This window comes from Branchiostoma floridae, chromosome 16, assembly GCF_000003815.2.
Source record: "Branchiostoma floridae strain S238N-H82 chromosome 16, Bfl_VNyyK, whole genome shotgun sequence".
Taxonomy (NCBI): Eukaryota; Metazoa; Chordata; class Leptocardii; order Amphioxiformes; family Branchiostomatidae; genus Branchiostoma; species Branchiostoma floridae.
The window spans coordinates 18273722-18292823 of record NC_049994.1 but is presented as its reverse complement, the minus strand read 5'-3'; the positions used below and the strand labels follow the sequence as shown (position 1 = coordinate 18292823).

Below are 19102 nucleotides of genomic sequence, written 5' to 3'. Positions count from 1 at the left end.
GGTCTGTATGCACAACATGTTAGTTCACCTTTATCTGTGAGGTACCCTTTATCCATTGTTATGTTGGTAGTTTAAAATGACTGTCCCTAAATACTGTAAATGCATTTAATTTTGCGAAGATTTAATTTCGTGGTAGCGGGAAAATTGACTTTTCGCAGTGGTTTTAATTTTGCAGTAGCACCATGCACTGCAGTCTCTTACTGCTATGGAAAAATATTCGCGGTGGTTTTAAATTCGTGGTGAAGCGGCTGCCGTGAAAACCGCGAATATTAAACCACCGCGAAAGTTTCTGCATTTACAGTAACCTTTATCCATTGTTATGTCGGCTGTTTAAAATGACCGTCCCTAAATAACAGACATAGGTTACCCCACGGATAAAGATGCTAGTTCACCTTTATCTATAGGGTAACCTATATCCGTTGCTTTTTAAAAACAGTGAATTTGTGTACCTATTAAAATAGGTACACAAATTCGGCGAGTGGTAGTTTTAAAGCGCAATATCCTGAAAATATTGCAATTTGAAACTAATGTCCATCAATGTGATATCCCCAAATAACTGATTTTTAAAAGCAACGGATATAGGTTACCTAATGGATAAAGGTGAACTAACGTTACTGATTGGAGCTTGAATTGAGAACTGTAACTGTGGCTCATATTTGCCTGCTTGCAAAGCAAACATGGCAGTCAGTGATGGATGACTTTCCACCTGCGCAGTCTACAAGCGCCCTCTAGCAGATAAACATCTCACTGCAGGATCAAAACTTGGGCCAATGTTTTTAAAGAAATTAGGAATTGAAGTGATAATGTAATAAAAACTTTCATGAAAATACCAACATCAAGAAACCTAGAATTTGATTGAATTAATACTAAATGAAATTGTATGCTAGACTCTAGAGTATTTTTTTACAAGCAAATATTTAATTGAATGCATGCTGAGTTTGAAACATTGTAAAGTAACTGAAGACAGTAGCAGAAAGGTATCTGTTTTTATGACAATTTTTTTATGGTACTTAGTACAAAAATGTATGTACAGTGGAAGCCAGTTAATTGCACACCCCATTTGCCATCGTATTACGTGGTGCAATAATGCGAAGTTATTTTGCTGGACCGTACTTGTTTGGGATTTGGGGATTCCGTGCAATAACCAGAAGTGTGCGGTTATCCCTAGTGCAATTAACTGGCTTCTACTGTACTTTGAGCTTCACTGTCAACTTCAGTGAAGCTTACACATGTAGTAACTAGTTTCCTTTCAATGTGTATGTGCCAAAATATTTCACTCGCATAATAAAATCTTTTGCCTGCTCAGAACTCATCAGTGTTTTGAACTCTAGTTAGAGGAAGCCTGATTTAATCTCGCTTATAGCAGCCCACCCAATATCCGCCTCCCTCCACGAGGAGGGGTCAGTTAAGGCCCCGGACAGCAGAGTTTGTGTCACACAGACTAGTTGGAGGATAGTTGTTTCCAATGACGAAATGAATCAGACTGAGCCATTTGTGAAGTGCAGACATGGGCGATACGATCTTGTAAAAGGTTCTGTAATCTGTTAATTATAGTACATGTATATTCATATAAGGCATTGGAGATAAGTGGCCTTCCAACGTGTGTGTTTTTCAAAAACTTATTTTCTCATCGCTTAAAACAGAACAGAGAATGTTGTGTTTGTTTCAGAAGCACAACTTTGTTTAAGGCATATTCATTTTTTTAGTCTGACATGTTGTTATATTTGGTCTTCATACTGTCCAAGGGTATTAAGAAAATAGTCACATATTTCAACATCTTCTTGATCTTACAGTTCTTCCCTTTCCAAGATATGTGTTAATTTCTGATACAGGTGTAGGTGGCTGTTTTATAATCCGTTTTAAGTTTTTCCAGTCTTGCATAAAGTTTAATCCAGACTGCAAAAACGAACTAACGTACTGTCAGAAAATATGATATTTCTTGGATAATCAGGTTAAAATTTCACCTTTGACCTCTGACCTTTTGACCGACATATTTAGAAACGACGACGCTACGCGGATCTACGGTTGTCTGAAAACAAGCATCGACACGGCGAACAGGTAAGGGCGGGAAACCGGGAAAGAAGTGACTCGGTATTTAGTGTAACAGTTAGGCCCATTTCTGTCGGATGTAGATCAAGTTCAGATGATGATTTAGAAGCATTTGTGGAACGTGAGAATAACATGACAAAAAAAAGTGGGAGGGGGGCGGGGCAGAACAAAGGAAATTTCTTTGTCCCCAGGCGATGTCACCGTTTCGGACGTTTCGGAAAATTAGACGGGAAATAGAATCGGGTTAGCCGTGTGTTTACTCAATGTATAATAAGCTTAATCAATGCGTTTGCGTTGCGAAATTGGAAATTATAAAATTATGAGCGAAAGTGTATCAAACAGAAATTTTAGTGGAAAGGGGTGTGGCGGGGGTAAAATTTATATATTATTAGTCATGGGAAATATTATCAAATGTTGTCTGAAGTTACAGTCACACATTTTACTTGACGTCACCCCTTATGGATCATTATGATCGTTTTCCGAACCGAACTACGATCACAAAGTCTGGCGTATCAGAAGAAAAAAAATCCATTGTTCTTTTCCGCCGGTTTTCTGTCGAGAGCATGGCATATGTAATTATACTATGTAGGTCAATGCCCGAGGACTATGTTGTCGGATAGTTAAGCATTAGCAGCATGTTGCAGGGCTCGAAATTCCTTTTTGGGAATATGTCAACTGGTGCACCTGAACGAAATTTAGGAGCCCAGAAAAAACGGATGCACGATGAAAGATCATGAAGTAGAATGTCTGTAAAACATATTTACAAATTACTGCCTCTCTTTAGAACTGGAATATATAACACGGCACCTATAACAACTACAGCAAAATATAAAAGAGGTTTGCTTTATCTTTCTGAAGCTTGAATTTCAAGAATATCAAGTACCTTTATTCTATAGCCTTCAAAAATATCTAGAAACACAGGTGCACCCACAGTCAGAAATAAGACATACAGCTCCAATTTAGGGGGAACAAAAGGTGCACATGTACCCAGTATTTCGAGCCCTATAAAAGAAAAACAGTTGGTTGACCTGATCACTGTTCTCCTCTGATTGGCTTAGGTGTGTTTTATCCGACCGGTCAGGCTGCTTCTGTCAGCATGCCCTTTTAGCTGGCCTTTTGACTTTTCGCCTTCGGGGCGCTGTAACTTATAATTAAACCATTCCAAATATCCCTAGCCTGGATGGCAGCTCTGGTAGCTAATGCACACTCCTAAGCCGGCTACGCCCCTTTGCCAGCTTTTGATATTATCTCATCGATGCTTTAATAAACCCCCTTTCTACTAGGACGGCGCTCTCACCGCGCTCTCGGGCTAATCTTTTTACACTTTCACTTTGTGTGCTTTGTTGTCTTCTTGGTCACACTTTTACATTTTGTATGATATACCCTGTGTCAATCAATCAATCAATCGTTCGCATTCATCAGTGGTTGATGCGTGGCGGCTACAGACAGTTCGGACAGTTCTCGCCACGTTGTTGTGCACTGGGCGTAGACTGTGTGAATGCGAAGAATACGCATATCCTATTTAGGTCGCAGTAAGAGCGCAGCGACCTTATGATGTGCTTGGAGATTTTACACAGGCCATGAGGCCAACTTAGCATCTACTTGGAGATTATACACAGACCAACTCCTCGGCGCTAGTGACAACTAATGCGCTCTCCTAGGCCGGCTACGCCCCTTTCCCAGCCTTTGATATTATCCTATGCTTATACCCCCTTTCCACTAGGGTGCGGCGCTCTCACCGCACTCTCGCTGCGACCTAAAATTGGACATATTATCGCTCAACAAATTGTATAGAAAAAAAAACTGATCTTTTTACACTTTGTGTGCTTTGTTGTCTTCTCGGTCACACTTTTGAATTTTGCATGATATACCCTGTGTGAAAGCGAAGAATACGCATATCCTCTTTAGGTCGCAGTGAGAGCGCAGCGCGATCGCCGTCCAGTGGAAGGGGGGGGGGGGGGGCTTCTGACGTGCTTGGAGATTTTACACAGGCCAACTTAGCATCTGCTTGGAGATTATACACAGGCCAACTCAGTCGTCGGCGCTAGTGACAACATGTCCCTATGTCCTACATCCAGCGCGTTCTCAGTCAAACCAGGATATACACGACTGGTATTCAAACGGCCCGCCCTTAAACTGGAATCCAGTGTCTTTGTGGCACACCCTATTACCGACCATTAACTCCCACTGGGCAAAGTCTTACAGCGTGAAAATCCTACCGGGTGTGAGCGATTACGTCGGCGGCTGAGAGCTGCACTGGCCCCGTAGAGAGCCTGCACTAACTACGGTAGGCCGTGCCACAACTAGACTGGATTCTAGGTTAGCCTGTCCTCGGTTAAAGCCGGATAAACACGATTGGCATACAACCAGTCCGTCCTGTTATACCCGGATGGATATTATTGACTGTTGGGATCTTGCATAAGGGCTAAAATTCTCCGGCGCGCGCCTATAAGCTGGGCGGGCGGGTTGCACTTTTAGCACCGAGGAGACAGCGGGGAGCTCCCGATTGTACGGTTAGCAGACTACTAAAAAGTGTTTTTACAGCTTATACTAAGATGATCAATATAACGTAGCGTATTTTATTTTCTATGCGCCTGATGTCATAGTACATGTAAGACCACAGTGACTTAATTTTATGAATTATGGATGACATCCCAAAAATACAGCACGCGAGAGAAGAAAGGAAAACCCAGTAAAAAAAGAATGCTGCTAAACCACAGACTACACTACTACTCTCCAAGCACAGGTTAGGCTCCGGCTGTTTTTTTAAACGTTTTTTTTGTCGTTCTTATTGGGCTTTCTATTTTGTATTTTATCTTGCTGTGTCAAAACCTACCCTCCAAGCAGAGGTTAGGCTCCGGCTGTTTTTTTAAAACGTTTTTTTAGTCGTTCTTATTGGGCTTTCTTTTTTGTATTTTATCTTGCTGTGTCAAAACCTACTCTCCAAGCAGAGGTTAGGCTCCGACTGTTTTTGTAAACTGAGAATACGCCGGGAAGGAAAATACGCCGCGAAAGGAAAAAATGCCGGGAAAGGAATATATGCCGGGAAGCTTGTACTCGCCCCCAGCGTATTCTCCGTTAAAAATCGCGAATCGAGCTATCGGTGAAGGAGGCTAGGATGACATGACAGGTGGCCACCGTTTTCTTTTAGAACAGGCGAAAATCAATCAATGCGCGCTGATGTCATCCATAAAATTAAGTCAGTGTCGCCGTATTATGCAATCCCGGATCCTAGCCTGATTAAATCTCGCTTATAGCAGCCCGCCAAACATCCGCCGGCCCCAGGAGGGGCCAGTTACAGCCCTGGACAGCGGAGTTTGTGTTACACAGACTAACCCGGATCCTTGTTTTCGTGTGTAGTAGACCATGTTATCCTACAGGATGCAAACGAGGTCAGGTGAAAAAACTGTTTTTCTTCTTTATAGTTTCAAAGCTGGCAGAAGAGTTCCAGACACAGGCCCTGAACAGAGGCTACAGGGTTTGTAAGTATCTGTATCTTGTTCTCTTTTTTTTGAGCTGGTATCAGATACTTATCAGTCGGTACGTCCACCAGTTTATTGGTCATTTTGTACATCATGCAAAGTCTGGACATTTTCCTTCTGTATTCAAGTGATGTCCACTGCAGATCTGTTTTCATTTTGGTAACACTAGCATCCCTGTTGTAGGTTTAACCGACATTATACTCTACTATGTTGAGAGTACAATTTTATTTCTCTGCACCGAAATTTCAATGTTAGGTGCACCAGTGTTAATATGTACCATGTATGTAACAATTGTGTAGAACGACCTACAAACTTCAGAGTCCTCTCCAGAGGATGGAATAAGGGAGGCCCTCCACTATACTCCTAGCCCAGCTCCACTATACTAATTTTCAAATTTAGTGTGTTTCTTCCCTATTGTCTTAGTTAGTTTTGCTAAAATTAGTGAAAATTTACAGATTTTTGTGCCAAGTGACATCACTTTTCCAGTCGGCATTGTCTGCAAAAACTTGTGAATGGGCGATGATCAAAACAATAGTCGTTTTGCCACTTCGCAACGAAGGAATCACTATTATTATAATGATATATTATACTTGTAGTTTTTGACACCCTCTATCATTTCAAAATGAACCCATTTTATGAAAGCGCAGCGCGTTGGTTCGGGTTATTTTTACCAGCCCCTCCACTATACTCAACTATATACACATCCCAAATTCTGGGGAGAACCGTGAGAGAAGGACTTATGTATACTGTATCCCTGTTATATGCATTGTCTGCCCATTACCCCTTTCCCTATGGCCTCAATGAAAAGAGAGGAGGCCGATTTGTGCTTTCATGAACAGACAAAGGTTGTTAAAGAAACAAAAAGCCCAACAAATGAAATTAAGTGCCACCTTATGTCTGTGACGGTGGAGTGACTCCTACCAAGCCTCACGGCTAATCTGTCTAAAGGTGCCAAAAACACCTACGGATTTGGTGCTGCCAGTGTGTCAACATCTGCACACTTGCCACTAAGACCCGTGAATTTTTATTTTATTTTAATGCATGTGCAATGTGCAGGAAAATGTGTTCCATTTTTTTAGCAGCTGGAGAGTGGTATATGCATAATTGATGACCCATGTTGACTGTCCTATTTCAAAACAGTTGGTAGTAATTTATTGGACTGGGAATGGTGTATGCATAATTTATCATCATATGTCGCATGTCTACTTTCACTACAAAGAGGGATGATTTAATCTCCAAGCAGATGTGAGGATGTTGTCTGATTTTTAATGTGTTTTTTCAACATGTAGTCGTCTTGTCTATTATGGTATATTCGACAATTTATGGCAAAATAGAGTCATCTGATTGTCCAAAGTTATCTGGCTATATTTTCTTTGTTTGAACCTTTGTTCATTGATGATGATGATGTTTGCTTTTTTCTTTTCTCACCAGATTCAACATGGCATCAGCAAGTGAGGGGTCTCCAACCGAAGTTTCTCAGGAGGGCGCTGGAGGCAAAAAGAGAAAGGCTGGCAACCAGGTGGCAGTGAGTAAGAAAAAGTCAACAGACGACCACAAACAACACAGCGGCCAAAAATCACTCATGTGTGGGGAGTGTGGGTACTTGGCTCCTTACAAGTCTGCCTTAGCCATGCACATGAGAACCCACACTGGAGAGAAACCCTTCAAGTGTGACCGGTGCGACTACTCTGCCGCGAGGAAGTCTCAGTTAGATTATCATATAGCAAAACACAATGGTGAAGAACCTTACAGATGCAAGAGGTGTGGGTTCAGGACAATGTACAGGTATCACTTAACCGTGCATATGAGGATCCACACAGGAGAAAAACCCTACAAGTGTGACCAGTGCGACTTTGCTGCTGCACGGAAATCTGCCTTAGTTGAACATCAAGCGAAACACACTGGTGAGAAACCATACATGTGTGAGGAGTGCGGGTACAGGACAGTTCACAAGTCTTACTTAATCGTACATAAGAAAACCCACACAGGTGAGAAACCCTTCAAGTGTGACCAGTGCGACTATTCTGCTGTAAGGAAGTGCCATTTGGACATCCATCTAGCAAAACACACAGGTGAGAAACCCTTCATATGCGGGGAGTGTGGGTTCAAGACAGCTGTCATGTACAACCTATCTCGGCATATGCTGAGTCACTCTGACGACAAACCATACAAGTGTGATCAGTGCGACTATTCTGCTGTATTTAAAACCACCTTAAATAATCATAAAGCAAAACACACCGGTGAGAAGCCATTCATATGTAAAGAGTGTGGGTACAAGACAACGCAACAGTACTACCTTTCCCGACACATGAGAATACACACAGGTGAAAAACCCTACAAGTGTGACCAGTGCGACTATTCTGCTGCAACCAAATCCACTTTACAGAGCCATCTAGCGACACACACCCGTGAGAAACCCTACAAGTGTGGGGAGTGCGGGTACAGGACAGCTTTTAAATCTACTTTAACCCGGCATATGAGAACCCACACAGGGGAAAAACCCTACAAGTGTGACCAGTGTGACTATGCTGCTCCAACAAAGACCTCTTTCAAGAAACATGTAGCAACACACACCGGTGATAAACCCTACAAGTGTGGGGATTGTGGGTACAGGACAGTTACAAAGTTTGACCTAACTAAACACAGAAGAACCCACACCGGAGAAAAGCCATACAAGTGTGACCTGTGTGACTATTCTGCAGCAAACAAGTCATCTTTGCGCTACCACGTGGCAAAACACACCGGCGAAAAACCGTATATTTGTGGGGAGTGTGGGTTCAGAACAGCTAAGAAGTATAACTTGACGAAGCATATGAAAACCCACACAGGAGAAAAACCCTACAAGTGTGACCAGTGTGACTATTCTGCAGCAAACAAATCCAGGTTGGACCATCATCTTGCTGTACACAGAGGGGACAAACCCTACATGTGTGGGGAGTGTGGGCACAGGACAGTAACAAAGTATGACCTACAGAAACATTTAAGAATCCACACAGGAGAAAAACCCTACAAGTGTGATCAGTGTGACTATTCTGCAACAGAAAGTAACCACTTGAAGACACATAAATTGGCGAAACACACCGGTGAGAAACCCTTTCTGTGTGGGGAGTGCGGGTTTAGATCAACTCAAAGGACTCAGTTAACCATACACATGAGAACCCACACAGGAGAGAAGCCATACAAGTGTGACCAGTGCGACTACTCTGCTGCATCAAGGGGTAATCTGAGCAAACACAACTTGGTAAAACACAGCGGTATGGAGAAACCCTACAAGTGTGGGGAGTGTGAGTACGCGACGATGCGACAGAATCATCTCTCCCAGCATATGAGAAAACACACGGGAGAGAAACCCTACAAGTGTGACCAGTGCGATTTTTGCTCGGCTTACAAAAATGCCCTCAACAAGCACATGAAACAACACACAGAAGAAACAGCTGAAGAAGTGTGACCTTGGCGCAACAGACCGATCCTTTGACTGTCCAACACCCTTTCGAACAAGTAGGACCCCTTGTTCGATTTAGATGTTGTAATTGGCACTAGGGCTGGGTATCGGTACAGCGTACCGGTACAAAACCGGTTTTTCTTATTGGACCAGTCAGAAAAACCGGACCTGAAAAATTCGGTGGACCGGATGTTGGACCGATTAGAAAATTAACATATTATTTTATCAGGCATTCACACGTTTTGGCGCTTGCAGGTGGAAGAAAATAACAAGAGTGAAGTAGAGTAGAGTTTATAGTAATTTCTACCAAGTTTTACGGCCAATCGTACAGGTCCAGTTAGCGTTGTAGGATTTTAAAACGCCAATTGAAGTCTAATAATCCACCAAACAGATTTCTTTGTAGTGAAATGGACCATTGGTATGACTCATACTGAATCAGGTCCAGGTTCAGGTCCGGACCTGGACTTGATCCTTTGGACCTGAACCGGACCTGGACCTGAATTTTCTGTACCGGTACCCAGCCCTAATTGGCACCGTACGCATGTGTAGTGACCTTAACACCAAAAGACTCGCGAAGGAACGGCTGGGATTGAAGTGTACACTCTTGTATTAATGGTTCCAATGTAAATTGGGTTCTAAAATCGTGTTGAATAATCCATGTTACATATACAGTCAAACGTGGGTTATACATGTACATATACAGCAACCACTCAAGTAACTAAGGAAAAGCTTATTGAGCACAGATGGTTGCTTAGGATAAGGTGGGGTTAACTATGTAGGAATGGACTTTTTTATTTGGCTTGTGACTGGAGGGGTGTTCATCAAGGGGAAACATGTGGTAAAATACAGCGGTATATGGAGAAACCCTGAACGCCCTGAACAAACATATGAAACACGAACATACAGAAGAAACAGCTATGGAAATGTGACCATGCTGTATATTGCCACCCGCATATATGGTCGGACCGCAGCAAAGACTTCATTTACTTCAATTTATTTCATTTATTTCGTTTTTCCAGAGTAACATCGCTCAGGCTTCAGCCTGTTGTTCAGGACTCCCTGGACACATATAGAAACAGACACCATACAATACTTGTGAACTACACAGTCACATAACTTAGCAAAAGATTAAAGTGAAAGTCCTGCCAACAGTATTACCGTATCGGTCCGTTTTTTAAAGCTGCTTGTGTTGTTTGTTGTCTCTGAACAGCAGATAGTTCGTTCCACAAAGACTTGTGAACGTAGGGCTGTGGTTCAAATGAACGCTCTAGTATTAAAGGCAACCTAAGCAATATTACAGCGTCAAAGTGGAAATATTCTGAATAAGGCAATCTACATGATATTGACATCTACTGCACTGTATTCTCACATTTACATCATAATGTGATACTTTGAGCGGTTGAAAACAGCCCAGAGACAAGTTGCACGAGGACATTCCTTATTATTGTACCCCCCCCCCCCCCAATAAGGAATTGATCTGGAATTGGAAGCCGTGTGCAACTCATTCCGCGCTGTTTTTAACGGCTCAATTTATGAAATAATGATGTAAATGTGCTAACATAGTGCATTAGATGTCAATATTATACAGACTGCCTTATTCAGAATATTTCCACTTTAAACAATCTGATATTGCTTAGGTTGCCTTTAATGATTCTGATACGTTTTTGAATACAGTAGATGCCATTTAATTGCACCAACCATATTCCTGTGTATTCCATGCAATTATCCGAATGGTGCAATAGTGCGAAGTTATCGCACCGTTTTGGGATTTTTCAATCCCGTGCAATTGGCAGAAGTTTTCGGTAATCCATTGTGCAATTAATTGGCTTCTACTGTATTAGCCATCCCGGCAATGTAATAGTGGAAGTCTCTACTTCTGCATGATAATGTATTTGTACACCAAAAAGTAGTTACTCAAGCAACTGGATATGGTTTTGGAGCTATTTGTACATATATTGTAGACAGCATCCAATGTCATATCAGTGAAAAGATTATGGTTACTTATAGTCGTCCTTGTACAAATTGATGAGGGGAAAAGAGCCAGGACAATCTTTTATCAGAATTTAAGGACGCGAAGATTAAATGTACCAATGTGAAACGGACATGGTTAAGGTGTATTGGATAATCACTCATATAGTCAAATAGATATACAACATGTACTTGATGAACTAAGGAGAATGGTTGGTGAGGATGGGGCAGTTTTAATGTGACTTGAGACTGGGGTAGTAATTACTACAATTTTGTACATATATTATTTATAATACGTTTTGGTGTTGTTTTTTATATTTTAAAAGCTCTATGTAATAAGTAATTTGGATCTTTGTACGAAGTCATTAGTAATATTTGAAATTCAAGCGCTTTAGTGTAACGGAAGCCTGTAACATTAAACCAACTACTTAGGTACTACGTGTCAAATAGTGATACGGCAATGCAAGGTTCCACGATAATATATACATGTACGTAGATAGCAGGATTTAAGCATAATAAAGTCCATTGACTGCTTGATTTAAAACCAGTTCATTCTGATGGTTCTTTTTATTATGTAGTAGTCAATTTATTATCATAAAAGCCACCGCAATTTCTCATCATATTTAAAATGGAATACAACAATAACAAGAACTGAAAACTCTAGATCTGATACAAGTTGAAGTCAATTATCGTTAGGTTCCCTATGCAATGAAGCATCTATCTTCATCAAAACTTTCGCTGTCTCAACTTGCGACTTGACAAATGGATTTTGGAAAGGTGGAATACAATGTTTCACCATAATGTTATTGAGAGTAGCAATTAAGACTAATGAAGTCATTTCATTACTTGAGTTAAAACCAGTTCATCATTACTTACTTACTTACGTATCCTCATCATCCCATGTGGGACATAAGGCTGTGATAAGTTTCCTCCACTGGGGTCTGTTCTGTGCTAGGGGCTGAGCAGCATCCCAGGGGATCCCAATGGCCGCTAGATCTTTAGCCACAGTACGTCTCTATGTGGTTTTAGGACGTCCCCGTTTTCTCTTCCCCTCAGGGGCCCAATGTAGAGCAACTTTGGGGATACGGTCATCCGACATCCGCAGAACATGGCCCAACCATTTCAGTCTTCTGATGGCAATTTCAGTAGACAACTGTCTTGTGTTCGTTTTTCTATACAGTTCTTCATTACTGATCTTATTTGGCCAGTAGATGCTACGCAGACAACTATTGTGGAATACATCGACTTTCTTCATGTCTGACTTTGTAAGTTCATCATTTGGATAGTTTATTTTATCATCTATTCATTATCACAAAACTCACTGCAATTGCTCATCAAAACTAAAATGAAATACAACTTGATCAAAAACTGAAAGTCAAAAATGCACGGTGCTTCATGTTGCGAATTGACAAATGAACTTCAGAGAGGTGTCAGTACACGAAATACCACTTTACATGTTCCTTTCATAATTAATAGGATAGCGCACAGTCATGCAAGTCGTTGTAATGTCCAAGAGTAACACTATTTGCCTACACCCATTGCCTTTTTGGACGCTGTCAGTCAATCCAATAGGAAACAACGGTAAGACAAGCGAGTCAATTAGCTCCTATTTGCTAACTGCTTTTTGGCGTACCCTATTACCTTGGTGTCTAACTTTTATCGAAAAATGAAGCAACTATCTTCAGAAAAACGCACGGTGCTTCAAGTTGCGACTTGACAAATGAACTTCATGGATTTGTCACAGAAATTATCGTTCCACCTATCCCCTTTATCAACCCAGTAATGTGCACAGTCCTCACCCCCATCATGGTCGTTTGGTTCTTCTGGTGCCCAATGGTTGAAATGTCCGAGTGGAACGCCATTTGCCCACACGAAGCGTCCTTCCTGGCCGCGGTCACTCAACCCGAACCAGAAGTCTCCAGCGTTCTTCAGGCTGAGGAGGAACGCGTTGATGCCCGCATCACTGGGCATGGCGAGAGTTCCACCCTCAGAAGCACAGGTCGCGGCTGCATCGTTGTAGTTACTCCGATCTATCTCTTGGTTGAAGGCCTTGTAGCAGAACCGGCTAGGCTGGTAGTATTCGTACCCGTTTGGGCAACCTGTTTCGGGGAGAAGATAGTTCATTGTAGTACAATCGGTTTTATTCAGAACTTAAGTGTACTAACTGAACTCATAAACAGTAAAAAAGAAACATACTACAAGGGACAGTCCCAGGAAGTTGGAAGAGAGGAAGACAGAGGAAAAGCTGGGAAGACAACATAAAAGAATGGACTGGTTCGAGTCTAACCGAAGCCATGAAACTGGAGGAAGACAGAGACAGGTGGAGGAGAATAATGGATGGAGTCATGGTGCCCTAACAACCCAAACAGAGGTCACGGGATATGTGACGTGAGGTGAGCTGAACACATTAGATTTCTTTAACACGTACGTCAGGAAACTTTGACGACATATTTTCCTCTCATACCTGTGTTATGGAGTGAAATATGTTTATATTTCCCTCCCCCATACCTGTGTTACCGAGTGAAATATGTCTACATTTCCCTTTCATACCCGTGGTATGGAGTGAAATATGTTTATATTTCCCTTTCATACCTGGGGTATGGAGTGAAATATAGTTATATTTGTGGTATAGAGTGAAACATATATGCATGTTCATATTTCCCCCTCCCCCATACCTGTGTTACGGAGTGAAATACTTAGTATGTATACATTTCCCTCCCATGCCTGTGGTATGGAGTGAAATCTTTATTTATCCCTTTCATACCTGGGGTATGAAGTGAAACATGTTTATGTTCCCCCTGCCCCATAAATTCTGTTATGGAGTTAAATATACTCATATTTACTTCCTATACCTGTGTGTTGGAGTCAAATATGTTTATATTTCCCTCCCCCATACCTGTGGTATGAAACATTAAGGTTTACCCTTACATCTGATAGCGCTGCCCGACCACCTGCGATCCGCCTGGCAGGTCCTACTGGTACTGCCTTCAGACCGGTGGTAACCATGGTTACAGCTGAAGGTGCAGGTCTCGGGATAGCGGAAGCTGTATCCATGGTTACAGGACATTCTTCCATTTCTGGGACTGGACAGGGTAGGGCACTGCACACCTGGAATAGAAATAGATGGTTGCACCATTATTACGTATTAAATTGATGACTGTTATGCACATACTACACTCCTATACGTCCGGGTCGTAATATAAAAGAACCACCGTATATAGTGTACACACTTTACGCTTGTGACCGCATCCGCAAGCAGCGTCACCTAAAGCTGCAGGGCAATGTGGGTTATTCGTAAATTGCCCTGGCGGATGTAAAAGACGGTGACCAAAACGTCGGTAGAAATAAAGCAAGGATTGTGAAAAAAGAGTCGCTGCACTCAGTGATGTACCTACGTGACGAAACCATTCACAGATAATTTCTGCACGTTACAAATAACATTTTTGCAGCGTTGTTCAATCAGAACCAATCATCACATGACAGAGTTTATAGCAGTTTTTGGTTTCGTAATATTGAAACAATGATTATACCATGTAAACTCAAGCTTATGTCACCCTTACCAATGCATTCGGCGTTATTTCCTGACCAGGTTGCGTCAGTCTGGCAATGCCTCATACTGCTGCTTGTGGGAGTCAGCTTGTAGCCTCGGTCGCAGGCGAAGCTGCAGGTCTCGGGATAGCGAAAATTGGAGCCGCGGTCACACGTCATACTGCCGTGCTGGGGACTGGACAGGTCCGGGCATTTCACAGCTGAAAAACAATCGCTACCTTTGAAATAAAGTGATCTTTTATTGCACAATAAAAAGAATGCAATTTGAACCACCATCCGTCGACTTGATATCATTAAATACCTTGTCTTTAGAAACAACAGATATGGAGTACCCTGCGGATAAAAGTGAAACATTGGATATAGGTTACCCCGCGGACAAAGGTGAAACATCGGATATAGGTTACCCCGCGGATAAAAGTAATACAACGAATATAGGTTATCCTGCGGATGAAGGTGAATCAACGGATATAGGTTACCCCGCGGAGAAAAGTGAAACAACGGAAATGGGTTACCCCGCTATCTTCACTGTGCGCTCATTGGTTGATCCTGAATCACATGATCCTCACTACCATATAAGTACAAGGGATGATCACCCTACTGCCTCTTGTTGGATCCATCCGCAACGCCGAGGTCGCCTGGCGATGGACGACCAGGTCTCCGCCGTTTGCGGATTCACGACCACGTTTCTCGCCGCCGGGCAGGTTTTGTGCCGGAGGAGCACGCAGTGTTGCAGCCTAGACTCCGGATTACCAGTTGGAGGAAGACAACTTCTGAGGTTCGACTGTGCAGCAAGTAACGGTGGGGCGAGGGATCCAGAAGCTCCGACGGACCTTGGGCAAACCCTCTCCACGCATCGAAAGGACGGAAGAGTCCTTGAGTGTTATACGTAGTGGGGTGAAATTTCAGGACGGTGGATATACGGCAGGTTTGGGTGGAAAATTCGGGAACGTACGTTGTTGTATGTGTCGTATTCTGATTTTCTGGGAACACTCGTTTGGGCGTCGTATGTTCACGTGTTGTTTTGCATATCTTTGGTGTCGGGTTTTCTCCCGGTTTATACGTGCTTGATTTGCATTTGTTTGCCTTAGTTGACTGGGTGGGAATTTCATTATCTTTGTTTGGAACGGAACGTAGGAGGTTTTGTTCTTAGGAAGGGAGGGAAACTCGTGACAGGATTCCCTTGTGATCACGTGCGGTGTGTGCCAGCGTGGCGGATGAATGCTCGAGTTGGGGTTTAGTTGCTTTACTGTAGGTTCAGAATTTGTGGTCTGAACGTGTTGTTTTCTTAGCAGCTCAGCCCGGATTCCAGCTCTCCCAGGCCGAGGAAGGCGACTACCACAGCGCGACTGAGATGCAGCAAGCTCTGATATAATTGGTTTTCCCCAATTCGCTCAAAATATGTTTTTGAACTAGTCGAGTAACGAATTGATTTAGACACTGCCATCTGCTAAATGTTATATCGAGAAACTTACTTGTTTCACAGTGAGTGCCTTCAAAGCCAACAGCACAGTCGCAGGTGTATGAGTCGATGCCATCAACGCAGTTTCCACCGTTTTGACAGGTAACACGATTGCAGTCGTCTATGTCTGCAAAGAATTTGACATTCTTATAATGTACGTAATGTAACACTTTTTTCGTTTGTGTCTCCAAGGAACATAGCAGAAGTTTGATAATCAATTCTGCGTAATATAGCAACATTTCAATAGTCCAATATTTTGTGTTTAAGTAAGCTTCTTTGAGTTGAATAGCTAATAAATTTGGTTTCTAGATTCGCTCAAGATATGTTTTTTAAGTAGTCAAGTAGCGAATTGATTGACACCTGGCCATCTGCTAAATGTTGTATCTAGAAACTTACTTGTTTCACAGTGAGTGCCTTCAAAGCCAACAGCACAGTCGCAGGTGTATGAGTCGATACCATCAACGCAGTTTCCACCGTTTTGACAGGTAACGCCATTGCAGTCGTCTATATCTGCAGAGACATTGACATTCTTATCATATACGAAATGTTTCATCCTTTCGTTTGTGTCTACAAGGAAGATAGCAGAAGTTGGATAATCAATTCTCCGTACTATAGCAACATTTTAAAAGTCCTACGTTCTGTGCTTGAGTAAGGTCCTTAGAGTTAAGTAGTTTTTTGGTTTCTAAGTTCGCTCATAATGTATTTTTAAAGTAGTCGAGTAACGAATTGATTGAGACCTGGCCATCTGCTAAATGTTATATCGAGAAACTTACTTGTTTCACAGTGAGTGCCTTCAAAGCCAACAGCACAGTCGCAGGTGTATGAGTCAATGCCATCAACGCAGTTTCCACCGTTTTCACAGGTAACACCATTGCAGTCGTCTATGTCTGCAAAGACATTGACATTTTTTATCAAATAAGCTTTATAACATTTTTTTCGTTTGTTTGCAAGGAAGATAGCAGAAGTTGGATAATCAATTCTCTGTACTATAGCAACAATTCAAACTCCAGCGATCTGTCCTTGCATAAGGTCCTTTGAGTTAAATAGATAATTGGTTTTCCCCAATTCGCTCAAAATATGTTTTTGAACTAGTCGAGTAACGAATTGATTGAGACCTTGCCATCTGCTAAATGTTATATCGAGAAACTTACTTGTTTCACAGTGAGTGCCTTCAAAGCCAACAGCACAATCGCAGGTGTATGAGTCGATGCCATCAACGCAGTTTCCACCGTTCTGACAGGTAACACCGTTGCAGTCGTCTATGTCTGCAAAGACATTGACATTCTTCTCATGAACGTAATGTAACACTTTTTTCGTTTGTGTCTCAAAGTAACATAGCAGAAGTTTGATAATCAATTCTGCGTAATATAGCAACATTTCAATAGTCCAATATTTTGTGTTTAAGTAAGGTTCTTTGAGTTGAATCGCTAATTTGGTTTCTAGATTCGCTCAAGATATGTTTTTTAAGTAGTCAAGTAGCGAATTGATTGACACCTGGCCATCTGCTAAATGTTGTATCTAGAAACTTACTTGTTTCACAGTGAGTGCCTTCAAAGCCAACAGCACAGTCGCAGGTGTATGAGTTGATGCCATCAACGCAGTTTCCACCGTTTTGACAGGTAACACCGTTGCAGTCGTCTATGTCTGCAAAAAATTTGACATTCTTATCATGTACGTTATGTAACATTTTGTTCGTTTGTGGCTCAAAGGAACATAGCAGAAGTTTGATAATCAATTCTGCGTTATATACTTAATAGTCCAATATTTTGTGTTTAAGTAAGGTTCTTTGAGTTGAATCGCTAATTTGGTTTCTAGATTCGCTCAAGATATGTTTTTTAAGTAGTCAAGTAGCGAATTGATTGACACCTGGCCATCTGCTAAATGTTGTATCTAGAAACTTACTTGTTTCACAGTGAGTGCCTTCAAAGCCAACAGCACAGTCGCAGGTGTATGAGTCAATGCCATCAACGCAGTTTCCACCGTTTTGACAGGTAACGCCATTGCAGTCGTCTATATCTGCAGAGACATTGACATTCTTCTCATATACGAAATGTTTCATCCTTTCGTTTGTGTCTACAAGGAAGATAGCAGAAGTTGGATAATCAATTCTCCGTACTATAGCAACATTTTAAAAGTCCTACGTTCTGTGCTTGAGTAAGGTCCTTAGAGTTAAGTAGTTTTTTGGTTTCTAAGTTCGCTCATAATGTATTTTTAAAGTAGTCGAGTAACGAATTGATTGGCACCTGGCCATCTGCTAAATGTTATATCGAGAAACTTACTTGTTTCACAGTGAGTGCCTTCAAAGCCAACAGCACAGTCGCAGGTGTATGAGTCGATGCCATCAACGCAGTTTCCACCGTTTTGACAGGTAACACCATTGCAGTCGTCTATGTCTGCAAAGACATTGACATTCTTATCATGTACGTTATGTAACATTTTTTCGTTTGTGTCTCCAAGGAACATAGCAGAAGTTTGATAATCAATTCTGCGTTATATACTCAATAGTCCAATATTTTGTGTTTAAGTAAGGTTCTTTGAGTTGAATAGCTAATTTGGTTTCTAGATTCGCTCAAGATATGTTTTTTAAGTAGTCAAGTAGCGAATTGATTGGCACCTGGCCATCTGCTAAATGTTATATCGAGAAACTTACTTGTTTCACAGTGAGTGCCTTCAAAGCCAACAGCACAGTCGCAGGTGTATGAGTCGATACCATCAACGCAGTTTCCACCGTTTTGACAGGTAACACCATTGCAGTCCTCTATATCTGCAGAGACATTGACATTCTTATCAAATACGCTTTGTAACATTTTTTCGTTTGTTTACTAGGAAGATAGCAGAAGTTGGATAATCAATTCTCTGTACTATAGCAACAATTCAAACTCCAGCGATCTGTCCTTGCATAAGGTCCTTTGAGTTAAATAGATAATTGGTTTTCCCCAATTCGCTCAAAATATGTTTTTGAACTAGTCGAGTAACGAATTGATTGTGACCTTGCCATGTGCTAAATGTTGTATCTAGAAACTTACTTGTTTCACAGTGAGTGCCTTCAAAGCCAACAGCACAGTCGCAGGTGTATGAGTCGATACCATCAACGCAGTTTCCACCGTTATGACAGGTAACGCCATTGCAGTCGTCTATATCTGCAGAGACATT

The 19102-nt window shown here is 41.8% G+C and overlaps 2 protein-coding genes and 2 long non-coding RNA genes across 5 annotated transcripts in view; 1 reads left to right on the top strand and 3 right to left on the bottom strand.

The window, feature by feature from the left end:
- Positions 1–6966: 6966 nt before the first annotated feature.
- Positions 6967–9809, top strand: LOC118403758 (zinc finger protein 845-like). 2 transcript variants are annotated; one of them, XM_035802557.1, is made up of 2 exons: positions 6967–9058; positions 9498–9809. In XM_035802557.1, the coding sequence occupies exon 1, from the start codon at positions 6970–6972 to the stop codon at positions 8977–8979; it is 2010 nt and encodes a 669-aa protein (XP_035658450.1). In that variant the 5' UTR covers positions 6967–6969; the 3' UTR covers positions 8980–9058; positions 9498–9809. The 2 variants fall into 2 exon arrangements, with proteins under 2 accessions (XP_035658450.1, XP_035658449.1); XM_035802556.1 differs by having other exon boundaries at positions 6967–9068; positions 9508–9809.
- A 1545-nt stretch (positions 9810–11354) lies between these two features.
- Positions 11355–14041, bottom strand: LOC118403781 (perlucin-like protein). Its single transcript, XM_035802582.1, has 2 exons — positions 13870–14041; positions 11355–13040 (listed from the first exon to the last, which is right to left on the bottom strand). Exons 1-2 carry the CDS (start codon positions 14006–14008, stop codon positions 12643–12645), a joined length of 537 nt encoding a protein of 178 aa, XP_035658475.1. The 5' UTR covers positions 14009–14041; the 3' UTR covers positions 11355–12642.
- A 2681-nt stretch (positions 14042–16722) lies between these two features.
- On the bottom strand, positions 16723–17968 carry LOC118403787. The gene is made up of 4 exons (XR_004829692.1): positions 17852–17968; positions 17480–17593; positions 17101–17214; positions 16723–16836 (listed from the first exon to the last, which is right to left on the bottom strand). It is a non-coding gene; the product is annotated as an uncharacterized LOC118403787 (long non-coding RNA).
- A 262-nt stretch (positions 17969–18230) lies between these two features.
- The window catches only part of LOC118403786, a 1611-nt gene continuing 739 nt past the window's right edge, over positions 18231–19102 (bottom strand). The window contains exon 3 of the long non-coding RNA XR_004829691.1: positions 18231–18342. This is a non-coding gene — a long non-coding RNA (uncharacterized LOC118403786). The remainder of the gene's footprint in view (positions 18343–19102) is intronic.

What these genes read in the sequence shown, in the direction of transcription:
- LOC118403758 (XM_035802557.1), top strand. Translation starts at nt 6,970, where the DNA reads ATGGCATCAGCAAGTGAGGGGTCTCCAACCGAAGTTTCTCAGGAGGGC.
- LOC118403781 (XM_035802582.1), bottom strand. Translation starts at nt 14,008, where the DNA reads ATGTCCTGTAACCATGGATACAGCTTCCGCTATCCCGAGACCTGCACC. An exon ending in GTCGGGCAGCGCTATCAGAT is followed by an intron (nt 13,041 to 13,869) that starts GTAAGGGTAAAC and finishes TCCCCGAAACAG; the next exon opens with GTTGCCCAAACGGGTACGAA.